The 21,209-nt window shown below is 37.6% G+C and overlaps 1 protein-coding gene across 3 annotated transcripts in view; it reads left to right on the top strand.

Annotated features, from left to right (window-relative positions):
- ZFPM2 (zinc finger protein, FOG family member 2) overlaps positions 1-21,209 on the top strand; it is a 459,958-nt gene that overhangs the window by 428,799 nt on the left and 9,950 nt on the right. For all 3 annotated transcript variants that reach the window (XM_041768467.1, XM_041768466.1, XM_041768468.1), the window contains one exon: positions 20,785-20,991. In XM_041768467.1, coding sequence (XP_041624401.1) covers positions 20,785-20,991 — 207 coding nt within the window. The remainder of the gene's footprint in view (positions 1-20,784; positions 20,992-21,209) is intronic.

The raw sequence follows: 21,209 nt of genomic DNA, 5'->3' as shown, positions 1-21,209 counted from the left end.
TTTTCTCCCCAAGGGACAAGGATCCTTTGTCAAAATTGAGAATCATGAGAGTTTTTCTGTTTATTAGACTGATGGCTTGATTGTGTTCTCTTTAACTGGTTGGCTGCTTTAACAGAGTTTTGGTGAGCTGACTTGGGTTCTAGTCCCATAATTTAGAAAGCCTTTCTTTCAATGGATAACAACCTCAAGCTCACAAAGTTGTTTGGAGAAAAAAATTAGTTATCATAGTAAAAGTTTAGCAACTATTAGCCAGTATTATATAGTTAAGGTTATGAACTATGTAGCAGTCCTAGACTGGAAGATGAATTACTCCCCTGTGAAACACAGCATATAAATGTATGTGTGTCTGTGTATCTGGAGACACACACACACAAACACACACACTGGCTGTGTGCCCTTTGGTCCACCACACAATTCCTTAGAGCTTGATTTTCTTCACTCTAACAGAAGGTCTAGAAGCTCTCAATGGTTCCCGCCAGCCATAAATATGTACAATCTTGTGAGCAACATTCAACAGAGTAAAATAAATATATGCCTTGAAGTGTCTTATTTCAACATCTTATTTGGAAAGAGGAATAAAAATTCTCAGGTTTCTTTCTCCAAGGACAATTTGTGGCTTTGGTGGGGTTTTATGTTGTTTTGCTTCATATCCTCTGAAAAACAGAATCATCCACAAAGGAAAAGTTGTCATTTATGAAGCGCATGGTACTTTGTTAAAATCAAAGTAGATTTCTTGCATTGCTGCTGAGCTAGGTTGAGCTACTTGAACTACTCAAGATAAAAATCAGGATCTATCATAAGTTTATTTCAACCAACTTTTTCCTATGATTCTCTCTCTGATACCCCCAGGTCTCTTCTTGGCTTCACTGGTCACTTCCTGGCCTAAGTGTAATTTCCTACTGTGAAATACTTCAAAGATTCAGATAAATGTTCTTTTCTAGAGTAAGAACTATATTTGTCTTCTCTCCTTGTCTTCCTCTCCTCTCTTCTTTTTCTTTAGTGGTAGTGTTAAGGGAGTTATGGGAGCAGGATCCATGTTTCTGATTTTATTGCCATTTTCCTTATTTTAGAACTCTGTTGCTTCTCAAAGGCTAAAGTCCTAAAATGAGCCTTGATCTTGAACTTTTATTTTTGTGCTGTATCTCCTTTGCCTGTCTTTACTCTTATCACTGCTTATAAAACATTACCACAGTTTGTCCTTAGCCTGACCCTACCTCTGTTGAAATCCTTTACAAGCTTTAATTATACCCTGTCTTGAGTTTTTCAGTTCCTTCTTCAGCAATCTTCCACTCCCTAAAATTTTGGCTATATTGAATACTTCAACTTCTGGTGGACCCTTTGTGTTCAGAAAAAAAAATTGGCATACCCTCAACAATAATCTCCTTCTGTTACTTCCATTTTAATAGACATATAAAGAAAGATAACTTAATCTGTTATATCTTTCTTACCTGTATGAAGAAAAATTTATTGAAAAAAGGGTTGATTCCCTTCTTTCCATCTTAATTTTTTGTTTCCATTTTTATTTATATTTTAATTTTATCAGGCTCTAGGTAGAATAGATAACATTGTTCTTTAACTCTCTTTGATCTAGTAAATTTGGAGCTGAAAGAATGGTTCATGAAAATATTGGAAAGAATTACAGCAAAGGTTTACACAAGTCCAACAAATTTCTCTTAGCTATTTCCTTGGTGCCAGTAACAATGCTTCCTCACAAGTGCCTCTAGCAGTTTTCCTTATGATACGGAGTTGACTATTCAGTGCACTACTCTTCTGTAGGACAGCCAGAGAGGTAAACTATGCAGATGATGCACTATTGCACCACACAGAGAATAGATATGTAAACATATGAATGGCTGCAAAGCAAAAGAAGAAGGAGGAGGAAGAAGAAAAGAAGGAGGAGCATAATAAGAAGGTGGTATTGATCTGAAGGAAAATAGTAACCCAAACTAGAGCCATGTGACTTTCTGCTCAAAAATACATATATCTAACTTCTATTGAAATGATGGTTCATGTCCAAGGATCTCCCTATTACTATGAGTGAAAAAGGAGATCACATAGTAAATGCTTGAGAAACATTACACAATAAGCTTTATTTTCACAGTTACACTTTTCAATTCATAACTAAACCTTAGAAGATATTTTTTTTTTGTTACCTAGGAAATAAATTAGTTCTGCTATTCTCCTGGATAATATCTGAATGATATCTTGGCTACTCTGACTCATGAAACCAAAAACATCCATTTATAAATTGAAGACAAAAATGCAATAGTAAAGTGTTTGAGGCATCTGTTCAAAAAAAAATGAAAAGCATTCAAAGAAGCAACATAAAACATAAAAAACCTACTCCGAAGGCGAGGAAGGCCTGACTCTGACAGAGACCTAGGTAGCTTGTAGTGAGTTGAAGAGAACACCACCCAGCTCAGGAAGTCATAAAGCAGGGCCAATCTCCTTGTCTTTTCTCTAGGAACCCATTTCCAGATTACTTTTGACTTCTTCCTTTGCTCTTCTAGGCTCCCTCTAATGCAAATGATTGAGAATGGAGTGTGTTTTTCACCTGGCCATTGATAGACAAAGGAACACGTGCTCATGTAGCAGTCATGACATTGTCTAAGCCCATTCTCCTGATGAACTCATAAACTGCACCCTTGCATGTGATATTCTTCATCATCCCTCCTTTTACTAAACTGCCCCCAGATTTCAGATCTTGATCTGTTCTGTACTTGAGGAAAGCTTCCATGAAGAGGATCCCCCACTGTCTTCTCATTGTTCTTTTTTGCTTTTACTTAAGACTCATACCTAAAAGTGATGGATGAAATGTGATATAAAACATGAATATATTTTACCAAATCCTGTCACAACAGAATCCAACTAAGAGGGATCAGTGACACATTAAGAACATTCTCCCCTTCATTTGCAAAGGCAGTGATAACAGTATATTTTTCAAAAGCCAAATGATACCAGTCTGAGGATTTTGCACCCATTCTGGGATCAAGACAACATATTTTACTGTTAATCTTGCTGAAAACAATTGGTATGCTTTTGAATATAGCATTGACCCTTTTGTGCAAATTAATGCACAGTAAAATTTATCATTCCAAACTGCACAATAAAATGGAACAGAAGGCCATACAAGTCTTAGAAAAATCATTTGGCTCTGGTTTTATCATCACATGAACAAAAATTTGAGATTTTGCAGCTCATTCCCCTAAGATCACTCACTCATCTGCAACAGCCTTGGCAGGAGGCCACCCTGCCTTCCACACTGCCCTTCTGCCTCGACTGTCAAGGGCCGACCTTGAAAGATGGATTTTCAAAGCACTGGGCAGAGCCACAACTCCCTTTCTGTTTGTGGAGTTACAATGACTCGGAGCCCTATTTCTTCCTTTGAAATTTACAATGTGCTACTGTGTTGACTGAGCACTTGTTTTTAATGTCTTGTTTTATTAATGCTAATATATTTGTGAGAAATGCCAAATGTTCTTAAATGGTATTCAGGTTATTTGGTCTTTATATTATACATATTCTAAAAATGTTGTTTTAAATAGGTGTTACAAATGATGGTGGGATACAACATGGTGCTTATTATATATATATCGTTCCACTGAAATTTCCAAACCCATTCTCCAACTCACTTTGATGGGACTTTGCCAAAAATTCAACAGTTGAAATCTTTAAAGTTTGAGACTCATTGTTAAGTGGCTATACAATTGGGACTCCACTCCAGGACTTCCACATAAGAAGGACAAAGGTTAAGAATGTAGTGTGACTGTGGGTACCTTTGCCATATGCCAGGACAAATTAAAATCAAGTGGGGAAAAGCACTCAGTCAATGGCAGAATGATAGTAAGATGTGGGAGAAGGTGAGTGTAGAGATATTTATAAGGACACTCAGATAAAATTCCTTACACCCTTTAATTGTAATTAAAGGGAATGAAATACCACTGGTTATAGATACCTAATGGTGATTGGGAAAAGTGTTTTAAAGTTCAGAGAAAAGTTTTCTTCTTTTTTGGAGAAGGAAGGCAGGGGTACAGGAAAGAAAAACAGAATGTCATTGGGACAGACTTTCTACAGGGTTATTTAGTTTCACATATAAAGTAATCCTTACCATTCAAAACTGCTATTTCCTTCTTCAACACAAACACATAATTCTCAATAACATTATTCCAAGGTAGTGAATGTGTCTCAATATCAACAAATATCTTCTAGAAGAGTTTTATTATAAGAAGACTTTAAAACATCTGTGATGCAGCTTGTAAATCCATTTAAAAAGCCTCTGCCAAAAAAAAAAAAGAAGAAAGAAGAAGGAAAGAAAGAAAGAAAGAAAGAAAGAAAGAAAGAAAGAAAGAAGAAAGAAAGAAAGAAAGAAAGAAAGAAAGAAAAAAAGAAAGAAAGAAAGAAAAGAAAGGAAGAAAGAAAGAAAAGGAAGGAAGGAAGGAAGGAAAGAAAGAAAGAAAGAAAGAAAGAAAGAAAGAAAGAAGGAAAGAAAAGTGGCAGTTGTCTTATTTTACGCAGAAAATTCATTTGCTGAGTTTATGTTCTACTCCAGGAATCCAGGCTTCTGTTCTTTTTTCTGTTTGGGGGAGAAAAAATGTTACATCTTTATGCTGTGTTATCTTCACATGAACACTTGAATTGAACGCAGTGCCATTTAGATGAGCATCGGAGGATGGTCTGAAAATTACCACAGAGTTGTTTAGTCAATTAACAGAAATCTTTAGGGATTATAAAGCTTGGTATAGCAACTTCATATTTAGGATAAAATAGAATTAAATAAATAAAGCCTTATTTTCTGTTCTTAGGGCTGGGCTCATAGAATGCACTGAGCGCCATCTGCTGGTAATTAGTTTTTCAAAACTATTTTCTTACCAAACTACCCAAAGTCAGTAGACATCAAGACTAGGCATATATACGTTAATATATATATGGCAAGATTCATGAAGAAAATCATCTATGTACTATAAATTTCCCTCATGTCACATGAAAGTGTTCCATTATAATCTATTACATCATAATTCTAAAATTTGCCTTAGGATAGAGACCCAGCAACATTTCAAATAAGAAAGAAGTTTAGTTTCACTTAAAGCATGACATGAAAATACCTATCTGGTGCAGAGCATTTAAAATCTTAAAAATATGGGCAGCCCTGGTGGCGCAGTGGTTTGGCACTGCCTGCAGCCTGGGGTGTGATCCTGGAGACCTGGGATCGAGTCCCACATCAGGCTTCCTGCATGGAGCCTGCTTCTCCCTCTCCCTGTGTCTATGCCTCTCTCCCTCTGTGTCTATGAATAAATAAATAAAATCTTTATAAAAAATAAATAAATAAAAGAAGATCTTAAAAATAAAGCATTACACCAGCATTTTTGTGTGCGTATTTAGAAGCAGTTAATGAACATGGAAGTTTAATCTTGGTCATCTTTAATCATTAAATTATATGTTAAATTATGTTACAAAGTCAACATACTTAAACATGCTACTTAAACTCTTATTAATTTTAAAAAACCTGTGACTAAAGAATCTCAGTCTTAGCAGAAGTCTCAAAGGTAGGATAAGAAAGATGCATAGTAATTTTAGAAAGAACTCTACTTCACACAGGGTCTTTGAGGATTTTTGTGTTATATGAAACCTATGTCATATCTTTCTCCTAATATTTGATGTCTCTCAAATCCAGATGTCTCTCAAACATAATAATGCAGTTTTGCCTGCATTTTAGGTCTTTCACACCCAGGCAGAAAATTAGACCCATTGTTCCCCATTAACCTTCTCTAGACCAGGCACGATATGAAACAGATGCTTGAGTGTCCATTTCCATCTTTCCTGTGGAAGGCAATTAATTATTACTTCTGATGTATTAAATAGTAGATTGTAAAGAAAAATAATTACCTATGGGAAACTTTTAGAAAAACGAATTAAAAATATAAACATTAATTTAAATTATGTTATAATAAGAAAACCTGACACGAACTATTATCTCCAAAATTTAAAGCTTAGTAATAGGAGTTGTTCATTGTTTGTCATAGTACATAGCCTATGGTGTCCTTCAGTAGAATTATGAGGTCTTACAGGGGGATATCGTGTACTCTGAATAAAGGAATAACTTGAAAAAAGCAACATTCTCTGGTAGCCAAGAGATATGAGAAAATATTATATGCATTTAAAATAGCAACACGAAGGCAGTTTGTGTATTAAATGAATAGCATGGGATCCCTGGGTGGCACAGCAGTTTGGTGCCTGCCTTTGGCCCAGGGCATGATCCTGGAGACCCGGGATCGAATCCCACGTCGGGCTCCCAGTACATGGAGCCTGCTTCTCCCTCTGCCTGTGTCTCTGCCTCTCTTTCTCTCTGTGTGACTATCATAAATAAATAAATAAACTTTAAAAAAAAATAAATGAATAGCATGTGTTTTTTTTTTAAGTAAATAGTATATTTTGTGAAGAGAAAATCAGAATAAATTAAGTAAAAGTTAATAAACACTGAGAAAGCATGGAATGACATGGAAAGATGTTGGCTATTCAGAGTGAGATTTCCAGAGAAACACAATGCAATGGAATTTAACCTTTTTTCCTAGTTTCTTCTTTCCATAATTATGTCTGGTCAGCACCTAAGAGGCAGATTTCTTCTAAGAACAAGGAGTTTCTGGCCATTCGAATTTACTGTTGTTGAGACCCACCTTCTAGGAGGAGATTTTGAGCAGAGTAGCTGTAGACGCTAGCGGGGACCAGAACATGGAAGCCATCGTAGGTGGTGGCAAATGGAAGACTATAAATGTAGGGGCCTGCCAGCTACTTGGCACTTTCATCTCATGCATCTACCCGGCCCTGCAGGGGCCTGCCAGCCCTTCAACACCCCTTCATTGGAGTCTACACTTTTAAACTGACTGCCTGGAGAAGTTTAATGAGCCTCTTGGAATTAAAAAAAAAAAAAAAGACAAAACAAAACAAAGAAGTGTAATGGAAATGGACAAGTTGAAAAAGGAATAGAGTTCATTTCCAGCCTGGTGCTTGGGGGGCTTTCATCAGGAGACTGCAATGGATATTTCAGAGCTGTGGAAGGAGGAAAGAAATTAAAAACAGCCTCCTATGATGAACTTGGATAATTTATTCCTCTGCAGAACAGTAGGCACAATGTTTCATTTTTTATCCCCCCTGCTCTTCTTTTCCCCTCCACCTAATTTCTGAGCATTCCCAAGCTAGGCAAGAATGAAAATGAAGCATACCCCACACACGAGTCATAATGAAAGTGTGGAATGCACTCAGATTATTCATAAGCTTGCAAGTTGTGTATTTTGGTGGAGATTTCCTCCCTTCTGCTCCTGATTGCTGATGAAGAATGGTGTTTTAATAGGCAGATGGTAAAGACAATTACAGTTAGGGGCTCAGCTGGGAGTTACATCAGTTTATTGCAAATTATTAGTTGATAAATGCTTTTGTTTACAAGCAGAGTCTTAAGCAGCTTTGTAATCAGTTTATCAGCTGCAAGCGGAATTTTGACAGATCGCCTTTGGGGTGTAATGTCACCTTTTGGCTAGCCATTTAAAATCATGATGGCCAGGCAGCCAGACCATCAGATGGGCTACCTCATGACACCACTGCGAGCTCCAGCAAAGCCATGACACAGCACATCTTAGACCAGAGCACAAACACAGGAATGCTGAAAAGACTCCATGAGCAGACCTTTCCTGATGAAATCCCACAGAAACAGAATATCAGTTTGCTTAAAGCAGCATGTTGTGACTGACATGACTTTCAGCACAGTAGTTGAGAAAATCTTCCAGGCAGTTCTCAATGCCTTCTTAATCAGGGGGCAAACCTTTCTGTACCTACACTTTGACAGAAATCTAGAACTGCCCACAAGGACACTGTTCACTTTTTTGAAGGGAGCTTCATGGGCTTCTTAAAAAAGGGGAAAGAAATTATCTCCATAGGAGAAATTTTCCTACAGAAAAATAATAAGTTCTGTGGAGAGGATATATGCCAAGGAGCTAAAAGCTCTAGGAAAAATTTATTACAAGTTTGCATTGGGGAATGTCCTATGTGATAGAAGAGTTTATTTTTTTTTTTTTAATTTTTATTTATTTATGATAGTCACAGAGAGAGAGAGAGAGAGAGAGAGGCAGAGACACAGGCAGAGGGAGAAGCAGGCTCCATGCACCGGGAGCCTGATGTGGGATTCAATCCCGGGTCTCCAGGATCGCGCCCTGGGCCAAAGACAAGCGCCAAACCGCTGCGCCACCCAGGGATCCCTGTGATAGAAGAGTTTAGAAAACACCTTGGTTTAACCATGCTGGCTTTGCTTCTTTATAAAATCAAAATCTGGGACGCCTGGGAGGCTCAGCGGTTGAGCGCCTCCCTTTGGCCCAGAGCGTGATCCTGGTGTCCTGAGATTGAGTCCAAAGATCCAGTCCCTCATTGGGCTCCCTGCATGGGGCCTGCTTCTCCCTTTGCCTGTGTCTCTGCCTCTCTCTCTCTCTCTCTCTGTGTGTGTCTCTTATGAATAAATAAAGTCTTTAAAAAAATAAAATAAAAATCTATAAAATAGGATGATAGTATTTCCTATTGACCACACAGATAATTCCTTGAAATTAATGAAGGTGTTCATGTTTCTGAGTTCTGCTAAGACCAATATTTGTTGAATTTATGCTAAATAACACATCATATAATGTTTGAAATGACAAATAATTCACAGATGATATTGAGCTTATTTCCAGAATACTTGCTGAAGGAGGGTGCCGTACTTTAATGATTTTACATTACAGCATTATGAACATTTACCAGTAGTTTGCTTTGCTGTAAAGACATAGTTTATAAACCTGAGACGTTCAAGATGTATCCTTGGAAGGATTCACTAGATCATAAGTCTAAAAACAACTCATATTTACCTTTATATTTCCCAAAGAAAGTAAATTTTGTGGGCTTCATCAAAATACAAAATATTCAAATAATCATGTATAGTAGCTCCTAAAGTAGTCATTTTCATTTGTACCTGCTGACTGTTAGTTTATATGTTTTTATTTCCTGGTATTCAAGGAAAACTTATTAATCTGATAGGAAACTAGCTCCTGAAGCCAGAAGCCAGGTTTCATAGCTGGAATTAGATATTCCCTATCCTCTAAAATATAGACCCAATACAGGAAGATCTTTGGAAATATGACTCCAGCTGATAAATTTGAAATCATATGTAACATGTGTAAAAGCAGAATCTTTCTTCTCTTAATCTCAGAAATATGGTTAAGTATCTCTATTCATTTATCTCCCTGACTCCTGTTCTAATTCGATCTCACTTTCTCAATTAAGATCCTAAAATCATCAGAATAGAATCAACCTTATTTAAACTGACCACATGGCTCAGTAAAGTTTGTAATTTTAATGTTGGTTTCACAGAAGCTTCCTTAAAAAACGAGAGTATAGTTTTTATCGTCACTTCAGTATTCAGCACACAGTCCCCAGTTCCCAATTTTCCAGTTCTTAAGCAATTAAATGTTCTATTGACATCAGAGGAAAGGCTGCCTACAGAAGAGCTGAAGAATGAAAGCCTTGATATCTTAAATTGTAAATTGTGTTTTAACATAAAGAGCATAAAAAGTTGTTTTTCAGTTTTTTTAATCAAGTTAATGAAGGATAAATAGTGCATTTGGCAAATAGTTCTGCTGTGTGTCCATCCCTCTTGATTAAAAAGGCAAAGAATGATTTTTAAAAAATCTGTTCTCTCCATTGGCCCAAATACCAAAGACAGACTCCAGAGTTGCTGGTCAAATCTGATTTTCCCCCATTTCCCAGGAACTGCTAGGATGTTCTATAAAAAGATGTCAGGAGTGCCAGGATGGGAAAGTTGAATGGCCCCAAATGCCCTGCATTGCCTATAAGTACAAATGAATAATGTTAAAGATTATTTAAAAACAGGAAAGACCTTTTGCAAAATGCTTTTGATTTATTGCTGTGTTTTGTGCAGATCTTTATCAATTATTCTCACTCTATTTTATTAAAAAACTATTGTAAACTATGAGTTGGCATGTTGCTGCATACGGAAAAAAGGCATTAATCAACTTTAAATAAACAAGTGCAAAGATCTATCTAACAACTATGAAGTAGTTAATACATTTTTAAGCAATTTTATTATAGAAAGGAGGTCTAAAAGAGTAATGCTTAATTATCTGGACTCCTCTGTGCTGGGCTCCCTTTTGATTGTATTAATGAAGCAGCTGGCCCATTGTTTCCCTTTAATTCCTCTATTGTTTTAAGAATATGTCACAGCTCTTTATTCTTTTATCAGGTGCTGTGCAGGAGGATCCACACAATACCTCATATTCCTACTGTATTTGCCAATGCACAAAGAAACCTCCACAGCGGTTTTCAAAGAAGGGGCACACATAATTTATAAGTTCTATTCCTTGCACTACTCCACTGTCAAGAATTTCAACAGTATTGGATTTGAATTCATTATAAAATTTGTATTAAACAATGTGGCTACGTATAGATATACATACTGTGGTAATGTCTAAAGCTTGAGATTTAGGCATTAACACGTACGGTGTTGAAATGGGGCAATTATTTAGCTTTTAGGGAGTTATTCTGACCAATTGCTTTCCGGTTATGAAAAAATTAAATTTCACAAGCAGGCATCGTATTAGATTTGCAAATTATTTAGTACAAATAAAAGAAGTTAATGACCAAACAAATAAGTATCCTTGTTTCCTCCACCTCCATAAACATAATGTCCCTTTGTGTGTGTGTGTGTGTGTGTGTGTGTGTGTGTTGAACAGTCCATTTATTCCCCCAGATAAAGGATTTAATTTACTTGAGTGTACCCTAGAGGTACCATTCTGTAGACCAATATGTAATATTTATTAACTAAACTCTGATCATCAATTGACTATCTTCTTACACACATATCACATGTGTGAAGGAGATAGGTTTTTAGATTAATGCAGAAATATCACTGAACATCTTAAATCAAAATGCTGTAGCAATTTAGTATATGATAGAACATTTTGTTGCCAGAGCTATCTAAAAATGCTGGTTCATTTATATGTGATTACTTTTTCTCCAAATTTCCATGAAAATCACACAAAAAAACACCCCACCCATGGTAAAGTCTCAAAGCTGTGATTCACATAGACATTCTCTTTTGACACAAGTGGGTGTTTTTCCTTTGTTTTCCCTCTGTCAAATATCTGTATTTTGGAGGCTGTTTCACTGATTCTAGAATTCTATCTCTAATAAAGGCAAGTAAGACTTAATGACTTAATGTCTGTAGTAGAAGTTACTAACTTCAACTTTTAATATATGCTTAGGAAAACCATTAGAATAAATTACTGTAAACCACCAATTTCCTTTTGTATTGTTAGATTTGTGTATGTATGTGTATGTGTGTGTTTAGCTTTAAATAAAGTTTCAAACTGGTATCCCTATCTATTTGCTTAAGGCTCCTTATCCTTCTACATATTGAGGCAGAGAAATACAAAATCTAAATGTGATTTAATTGGTTCAATTTGCTGTATATTTTTATGCTAAGCTTAGGTCCGTATCTTGATGAGTCCAGATGTAGTCACGCTTGAGGTTTACAGCTTCACGTTGCTTGCATTTCCTTATTTTTACAAAGCAAGCGTCTATCAATCACACAGATAAATTAGAAAGAAACATGTATAGACATAACACATGGAAAAGATTTTTCAGCGTGCTATGTAATTATTAACCTGATTTTTACTATTGTAAGAAGCCGTGAATTGCAGATAGCATGGACGAAGTTAAATGCTTTTATACTGGATACATTTTGCTTATACAGAACTCTATAGGTATGGTCGAACAATATAATTGAAGCTTTGTCAGCTCTGTAACCTAGCAACAGATAATACTGTTAGGTTACTGAATTGCTCCTGGTTGACAAGTAGGGAGTATTTTTGTGTTTATCATGTTTGCTAATGATGGGCTCCTTTCCAAAAGGCTTGTCTTAATCTTAATTAGAGTTTATCAGCAGAGGTCTGCATGACATTGTGCAGACACTGATTTCATAAATAATAAAAAGTGCAAGTGAAAAATTTGGCAGGATGGAGAGATATTTAAGGGCACTGCTTCTAGTAAGAGGAGCGTGGATTTCCAAAATATAATCGAGTTTGAACTGTGACTTTATTCTTTATTATTGAAACTTGTAGTACACTTCACTGCAGTTTTGACAGCAATTATGAAAAAAAAATTTATAAGCTTCCTGTTAGGAACCATGTCTGTTTGCACAGGAACTTTGATCATAAACATTACTTAGAACAGTAAGTACATGATTTTTCAAGAATGTCAAGGTCTTAGTGGTTATTACTTTCTACGGAACCTTGAATGTATCTGTCCTTTTTTGTGAAGGGAGTGGAGTGTGGGTGTGGAGACGGGGAAGAGTGACTACGTTTGCAGCATAAGAGGCAGACAAAGAGAGGATCCTAAAATAACCTTTCCATTTGGTGGAAGCGAAAGAGGTATCAGATAGCTGCTTTAGTGCCTGATGTCGTTTGATAAAGACTTCACGCAGCAGGAATGTGATTTTTTTTCCGCTCTGGTTTGTACAGTATGATCTTTCACAAGTTTTATTTGCAGGGGGGAATACAATGTGATTGATCATTCCTAATTACAAGTTACAAACCTTCAATGTAATAAAGAATTAAGTGTTATAAAATTGAATGTAATTCACAAATATACCAAGTTCCTAACTGGCTTTTTCAGTTGAAAGGTGATGCTAAGTCATTACATCCTTGCTTTATCCGTCTTTCCTCACCTTTTCGCTTAACACTCCCACATATGTCAAATATTAAGAAGACGGGGGAAATTCAGAGCTGTTTTCAGCTGCCATTTTCTGAGATTCAGACTCTCCCTACTGGAGTGTTTGGACCTCTGTATTTGATTATCAAGAGACCTCTGTTCATAGTGTCTCACACTTTCTATCCTATACAGATGCAGACAGCTCACCCTTATACCAGTGATTCTTAATGCTAGAGGCACTTGAAGCCCTCTGGAGAGCTTCTAAAAAATAATGAAGCCCAACATCACTCAAAGAGATTTTGATTTGACTGATTTGGGGTTAGGACTTGGAAATCAAGTGTTGATTAAGAGCTCCCAGGTGAATTGACTGTGTAGTTAAGATTGCCAAGTCGTGCTCCATGGTTATGTGCAATTTTGATGCCCTTTAGAGTCCAGTTCAACTTGTAATTGAAATAGGGAGTTGGGCAAAGGCTACATTTGTATTTAATACTACCAAGTGACTTTAATATGTGTGAAATGTTTATTATAGCACTTGGCACACAGTAAGTGCTTTCTAAGTGTAAGCTATTCTAATTATGTGTTAGTCTTATTAGAAGGTAACCTGGAGTTATTTCCACCTGACAAATATGGACATTATGCTCCAGATCCTGGCTGTGCACTTAACAGTTATATCTCATCACTGTGTAATCCTCAGGATGCTGTTTCATAAAGTGAACCATCTCATTTTTTATTTGGAGAGATAACTGCACTCATTGCTCAAAAACTGAGTGATCAACTATGGCACAATGTAGTTAGCGAGCATCGGAGATCACTCTGACTCCTCTGGGACACCTGGTTTTTCCAAAGTACAGCATCCAGAGCCAAATGGCCTTGTCCAAATCCCATCCTTCGTACCTCCCTCCCTTCCTCCAATTTCCCTCTACCTGTGTGACCTTGAACACCTTACCTACACTTTCAGACTCATAATGTCATAGTAAAATGGGCATAGGTAAAAGCCACCTTACTGTTTTCTTCGGAGAAATTAAGGTACATACATGCAAAGCACTTAGCACCTATGTAGCACTTAATAAATGTGTGATGATTACTATTATTAGCATGTTGGTCATAGAAGCTTAAAAAGTTGCCCATAACCTGATGATAATCATCCATAGGTTATCTAGCCTAAGGCTGTCATTTTATATGAGGTACGTAAAGCAATTCTCCAAGATCACTCAGTAACTAATCATCAAATCAGGACCAGAACTAAAGTTTTTTACCCACTGACCAGTCAAGTACTGTTTCTTGTCCATCTTTGCACAGAGGACAAATACATTTTCAGGGACTTCAGGTGATAGCCATGTATTATTAACATGTAATCCCTTTCACCAAGATCATTTGCTCTTCATTGCCTGTGCAAAGAAAGCCGTGAGTTTTATCAACTAAGCATATCTATTATTGCCACATATGTGCCCCACCCCTTTGCATAATTCTATTTGTTTTCAGATCAATATACCATTAGTTTTGATTCGTATATTAAAAATGTACCTGCTTTAAATCTGGTGGCATTAAGCACACTATGCATATAAAAGCCATAGAAAACATCCTTAAATTCCATATCCAGAGAGAGTTGACAGTAACGGCTCCATTGGTGCTCTGAACACAAGCAGAAATCCAAGTTGTCAAAATCATCAGGAGCTACATCACTCACAATTTTCAAATCTACACAAGGATCCAAAATTCATTCAAATGAATGCAGTTAATGTGGCCAAATACAGTCAACTCCATCTTAGCAGCAACTTCATCCCTCTAGGGATTGAACTTTCAAGATGCTTTATTTGTTAACATAGATTCGCTAGGAAAACTGAAAGGGGAAGCGACCTTACTCTGTTGTTTTAAACCATCTCCTATGGAAAGCACTTTATAAAAGTCAGATTCCTATCTTTAGCTGTGGCTAAAAAAACTTGTGTAAATATTCGAGATTCGCAGTGGTGGTTTTTAGTGAAAATACAACGCTCTTATTTTTTCCCAATTTTTTTATTGTGGTAAATTATATATAACATTAAATCTACTATCATAACCACTGTTAAGTGTACAGTTCAATGGCATTAACTACATTCACATTATCCTGCAGCCATCACCGTGGTCCAATTTCAGAACCCTTTTCCTTTTGCAAAACTGAAACTCTACATCCATGAAACAATAGCTTTCCATTTGTGCCTCCCCCAGCCCTGGCAACTGCTAGCCTACTTTTGGTCTCTGATTTTGAATACCCCAAGTAGCTTACCTTACTGTAAGTGGAATCAGAATCGTGCAATATTTGTTTTTTTTTTTTTTGTTACTAGCTTATGTCACTTATTATAAAGCCCTCAGATTTCTTCTGTATTTTAACATTTGTCAGAATGTCCTTCCTTTTTATTTTTATTTAATTTCCTCCATTTTTAAAGCTGAATATTGCATTGTTATGATTGTTATGTATATACCACCCTTTGCTTATCCATCTTTCAGTGGACACTTGGGTTGCTTCCATGATTTAGCTATTTTTAATAATGCTGCTATGAACATAGGTGTGCACATAGCTCTTAGAGACCTTGCTTTCAATTCTTTTGAGTATATACCCGAAAGTGGAATTGCTGATCATAAATTAATTATATTTTTAATTTTTAATGAACTGCCATACTGTTTTCCATAGTGGCTGCACCATTTTACTTTCTCGCCAGCTGTGTACAAGGGTTCCAATTTCTCCACATCCTTGGCCAGTACTTGTTATTTTCTGGGTTTTTTGTTTTGTTTTGTTTTTTTTGATAGTGATATTCTTATTTTATTTTTTATTTTATTTTTAAAGATTTTATTTATTTATTCATGAGAGAGAGAGAGAGAGATTTTGAGAGAGAGAGAGAGAGAGAGAGAGAGAGAGAGAGAGGCAGAGACACAGGCAGAGGGAGAAACAGGCTCCATGCAGGGAGCCTGATGTGGGACTCAATCCTGGGACTCCAGGATCATGCCCTGGGCCAAAGGCAGGCACTAAATTGCTGAGCCACCCAGGGATTCCCCTGATGTTCTTATTTTAAAGCCAATGTAACAGGGCCACCTGGGTGGCTCAGTGGTTGAGCGTCTGTCTTTGGCTCAGGGTGTGATCCCAGAGTCCTGGGATCGAGTCCCACATCAGGCTCCCTGCAGGGAGCCTGCTTTTCCCTCTGCCTCTCTCTCTCTCTCTCTCTCTCTCTCTCTCTCATGAATAAATAAAATCTTTAAAAAAAAATAAAAGCCAATGTAACATTCTCTGATTTGTTTCCATTGCACATGAGGTCAGTAGAATGAAGACACCAAAATAAGTATTAGCATGATTTAACATTTGCGTGCACTCAGATTGTTCCTTGATTAAGACAAATACTAAGTAAGGCCTTATATCCAATTAAGGTAGATATAGAGTTGAGCATATCTACCTTAGCTCCAAAAACCTGAAGGTGGGAAACTGGTTCTTCTGCTGCCTCAGTCCCATGTCAGTGCTAGAAACTATTTCTATTTCTAACTGGCTAAGATACAGTATGTGATTCACAAATGGATGCAGCCTTAGTCTTCTTTTCCAAAATGGGTTCACTATCTCCAGTGAAGCATAGATACATTTGCTCATGGAATCCACAGGCTTCTCTTTTCTTTCTGGTGAGATTCGTTTTCTTGGATTTGGCAGGACATTGAGAAATAGAATAATAGTCTCAACCAGGCCAAATGAAAAGGATACTCATTGCCAGTTATATAGCACTTATATGTCAGTTCTTAAGCTTTCACAAATATTGGCTTATTTTATCCTCAAAATAACACTATGACTTCAGTACTACTATCAACATTCCCATTTCCAAGAATGAGGAAACTGATCTGCAGAATGCTTAGGTGATAAGTTGAAATCACACAGTAAGTGGCAGGGCCAAATCTAAGCCCTGGCAGTCCAGTTCCATTGTTCATTCTCCCTGCAGATGGGATTACATCCCCAACCAGCAATCACCCTTGGAATGTCTAACTGGGATCTATAATTAAAACCATGTTACAATTCTTGACATATATCTCTCCCTGTAAATGACTTCCTAAGGTTGAATGCTCTAAATTCACCAAAATCAGCCAAACAGTGTCAAAGAGCCAACTCTTGACTGTTGCGGTGCTATTCTCTTGGTTCTTCTATAACTTTTCTAAATACATGCTCTCCATATCTTTAAATAATCCGTTCTCCTCTACTCATATCTTAATTGTTGAGATTCTCCAAATTTCAATCTGTTTCTTTTCTTTTCACTCTGTAGTCTTCCTGCATTACCACATCAATGCAAAGAGCATCCACAGTCATTTAGAATGTGCTGATGACTTCCAAAATTTTTTTTTCCCTGCAGCCTTATGTCTCCTCTAAATTCCAACTGCCTCCTAGATACATTCATGCTGAAGCCCCTCAGGGACTTCAGACTTTACATTTTCAAAGCAAAAGGCATGATTTCTGCACATGCACATAAACGCACATACATACAAGAAACAGGCACACCTGGTCTTTGGAGTCAGACAGACGGAGGTCTAAATCATGAATCTGCCACTGGCCATGTGCATCGCTTTGGGCAAGTTAGTTAACCTCTCCAGGCTTCAATTTTCTCAATTTAAGAATGAGGAAAATATCACCCACTTCACAGAATAATTGACAGGATTAAAACAGATGAAATACATAAACCACTTAGCCTATTAGGTCCAAAGAAAGTGCTCCTAATTAATAAAATTGTCTTGTTGTCTGTGTAGTACCACTGTTACTACACCAGCTTTACTGCCTCGTTGATGGCATCGCTGCCGTCTAGTTTCCCAGACCAGAACCTTCCTGTTATTTTCAGCAGCCTCCTTTCTCTTCTTCATTTCAGGAAATCAGCCCAGTTCTTTCTCTTGAACTTGGCCCTTTTCTCCCTCACAATTTACCTAGTACAACAGCCTTTAAATGGCCCTTGGGGTAACATGTCCTGTCCATTCCCCCCCACCCCTCCCAGTTTACTGGCCTCATTACCCTGAGATCTTTATTCTGGGGGAGAAAAGCCTCGTCAAAAATGTGTTCATTTATTCACTCAAGTAAATGTATGCCATCTCCCCACCATGACGAGCCAGACACAACTGTTTTTATGTTACTTTCAAAGCTGTCTTGCCCTGCTCTAAACTTTTTGGGGGGAGGAGGCCCTGATATGTAATGTGGCAGGTGCTGCAACTCTCACCACGGCGGACTGATTTCAGGTTACCAGTGTGATACCCACTAGCACATAAAATTCCTGACAATTGGGCATTGTGCCCTATGATCCAGTATAGGCTGGCGCAAGCACACCCCTGCCTGTGACCAACACTTTCTCCCTCAGGCACCCCCGCTCCAGCAAGGTGGCCTCTGAACCATTATCAGAACCAATCAAACTCTTCCATAATCCCACACTTCCATGCATGCCCCTTTCTCTGCCAGTAATGATTGACCTGTCAGGTCCCCCCACACATACTTCTGCTATTTTGCCTTTATTTGTCACGAGTCAATAAAAAAGTCACCTTGGATAGCTTGCCTGACTCCCCCAAGAAGTGTCAGTTTCTCCCTCCACATTGTTTTTGGCTTTAGGGGGTGACACCCACCATGTGGTATTGTCATTCATCTGTCTGTATGTGTGCATTCTAATTGTTTGTGAAGCCCTGGAGCCTGCCTGGCACACAGCTTGGAGTTCAATGAATAGCTGATTGAATGAAAGATTTGAGAGATTAAATCCTAAAACAACTGACTTCCTCATCAAGTCTACACGGTACATTTTCAGTCTAATTCAGCCTTTCTAAAGGATATGCTCTGACTAAACCATAAAATAAGATAAAATGATAAGGATAATAAGATATGAAACATTATTCAGTATGTCGAAAAACATATATCATAATTGCCAGGCTGTTTAATCATGTAGAAAAAATCATTTTTTGCTTAATTTTCATTGCACTTAATATTCCTAAGTTTTCTTTTATTTACTTATTGGATCTTTCTGGCTCAGAGTTTGAGCACAAGTATTCTGAGTCATCCTGCAACATAGTTCACTGCTGGGATAGACATTAGCTATGAGTGGTACCTTCTCTAAAATCTTAATTTCTCCTGGGAACTGGAGTCCGAACCTTCCCTTTTGTGAAGTATACCCACAGCTGGATTTACCAAAAATGTAAATGTATCAAAAGGGGTAACATATTACCAATAATGTAAGTCATCTCAGTTCATCACTGAAATCCAGGGACTCTGAAAAAGCAGGCTATGAAGTAAACCAGAACTGTCGCGCCTTGCTCTGCCCGCCCCACCTCTCTATTACAAAGACTCACTTAATAAACTATACCCTAGAGGAAAGATAAGGTGCAAATGATTACCTTGTCTACAGCTGTAAGTAGTTTGGATCTGTATGTACATCAGAGGAGGCATAGCTGCTGAATGCAGAAGCCTTCCGGGGGAAGAATCTGCACTGGCAGGCACACCGCCACTTAGCACTTTTCTGTGCTCATCTGCTTCCACAAAGATGCTGTTTAGCTTCTATCCGTGTAAATAAATAAGTCAGCGCCAAAGCGAATCTGTTTTTCAGTTTTGCTAAACTTGGGATGCTTTCAGATCCGTTAGAGTCAAAGTGAAAAAAAAAAAGTTGTTTTTCCAAGCCTTTCGGTATATTTGGGTTTCACTTTTGGTACTTTTGGGTTTTACTTTGCAACTTTCACACAAATTCGAGATAGGTAAACTTAGCTTTATTTTTCACAAAAGGTACTGTCGTGGATGGTGCTCTGTTTGCTTACCTTTAAAATGTAATCAGCTGGTGTAATTAACTGTCTGAGGTCTCTCTGGAAGTGTCCCGATTCTTCTGTGCAACTCAGCCATATCGTGTGCTGTTGTTATCTTTTCCAGCATATTTTTACCACAAGTTGTTTAAAAACTATGATCTATTTAAGGATGGGGAAAATGAAGTGCAGTTGAAGAGACAGTTATGCCGAAAGATAAACAGAGCAATATTACTTATCAGAATGGGTACAATTTTTGCTTGTTTAATGAGTACAATATATAGCTTTGCAATATATATACAATGAGAAAAAAAGCTTTATAACATATCAAGTATGCCACATTATTTCAGGCATAACTATATAGGATACATATCTAGGTCTGAGAGTGTAGATAACAAAATATAAGTGCTTTGCCTGTCTAAACATGTTAAATAAATGAGCATACGCTATCACAGTTCCAATACATTAGAAGATGTACTTGCATAGTTAATTTTCTTTTTAATGCACCACACGTGATCATTTGAAGTGCAGAGCCAGAGTATATATCTTAGTATTTGAAGAAAGAGTTCTTTTCATTTAAACAAATCTTTATTTAAATAAGCCTTTTGAAAGGGATCTGTGCCATATCTTCTTTTCAGGAAGTTCAATCAGGGTAAATGAAGATAAAGAAGCCACATTATAAGGAATATTATATAAGTAAAGATCACTAAGCCAAAAAAAAAAAAATGGCTGCAGACATAAGGAGAGCAAAACTAGCTGAAATGTCATTTTAACTTCCTAGATTTTAGGAGCTTTCGTGTACTTTTGTTTTGTTTTAGACATGTAGGTATTTTGGGAAGATGAGTGTGGGAGGGAGGGAGAGGGGGAGGGAGGAAGAAATAACTTCTTCTATAAGGTACAGAGAAAGTAACTTCAAAGGCTCACCTGAAAGAAATTCTGCAGCTGGATCCCTACCATGCCTCTCGGTAAGCATGGGACCATGTAATAGACTGGTTAATGATTAAGGCAAGCCTCAGATGGCAAACGGTTCACAAAACTCTCCACAGATTAATGTCTATTCTTGGTTCTTAGTCCTCTCTTACTATTGGTCACTGAACAGTTCATTTAATGCAAGGAATACGATTTTCCACCTCGGAGGGAAGAGGAGTACAGCTGTTGTCTCCATCAGACACTCCACCCCAGTGGAAAGTGATGTGAAAACCTGAGATGTTCTTGCCATCAACCCAGTGTACAGAGGCTCGAGCATCCCACGTCAATTTTCTCTCCCTCTTTCCTTTCTCTTCTTATTAGGGGGTCAGCTTTGGTGCACAACGACGAAGGCCATCTCTGAGGGTGAAGAGCTAATTGCCTTTGTGGTGGATTTTGACTCAAGGCTACAAGCTGCCAGTCAGATGACTCTTGCAGAAGGGATGTACCCTGCACGCCTGCTGGACTCAATTCAGCTGCTTCCCCAGCAAGCTGCCATGGCTTCTATTTTGCCTACAGCTATTGTCAATAGTAAGTGCTGAGTGCAATAGCCCAGTACAATAGCTTTGTAGTGCTGATGGGTATTTATGGGAGGAAAAAAAATGTCTACTGACAGGCAACCAGGGACAGACTTTTTTCTCCAGTGTTGTGATTTCATTTTATCTTCTAACTTTAAGCGTGTGTGTGTGCTCGCGCGCGCGTGTGTGTGTATCTGCGATGGCTTCTCATGGGTAGTATGAAAAGAACAC

This window comes from Vulpes lagopus, chromosome 9 (assembly GCF_018345385.1).
Source record: "Vulpes lagopus strain Blue_001 chromosome 9, ASM1834538v1, whole genome shotgun sequence".
NCBI lineage: Eukaryota > Metazoa > Chordata > Mammalia > Carnivora > Canidae > Vulpes > Vulpes lagopus.
Note: the sequence above shows the minus strand (reverse complement) of the source record. Positions and strands in the feature narration are given on the sequence as shown.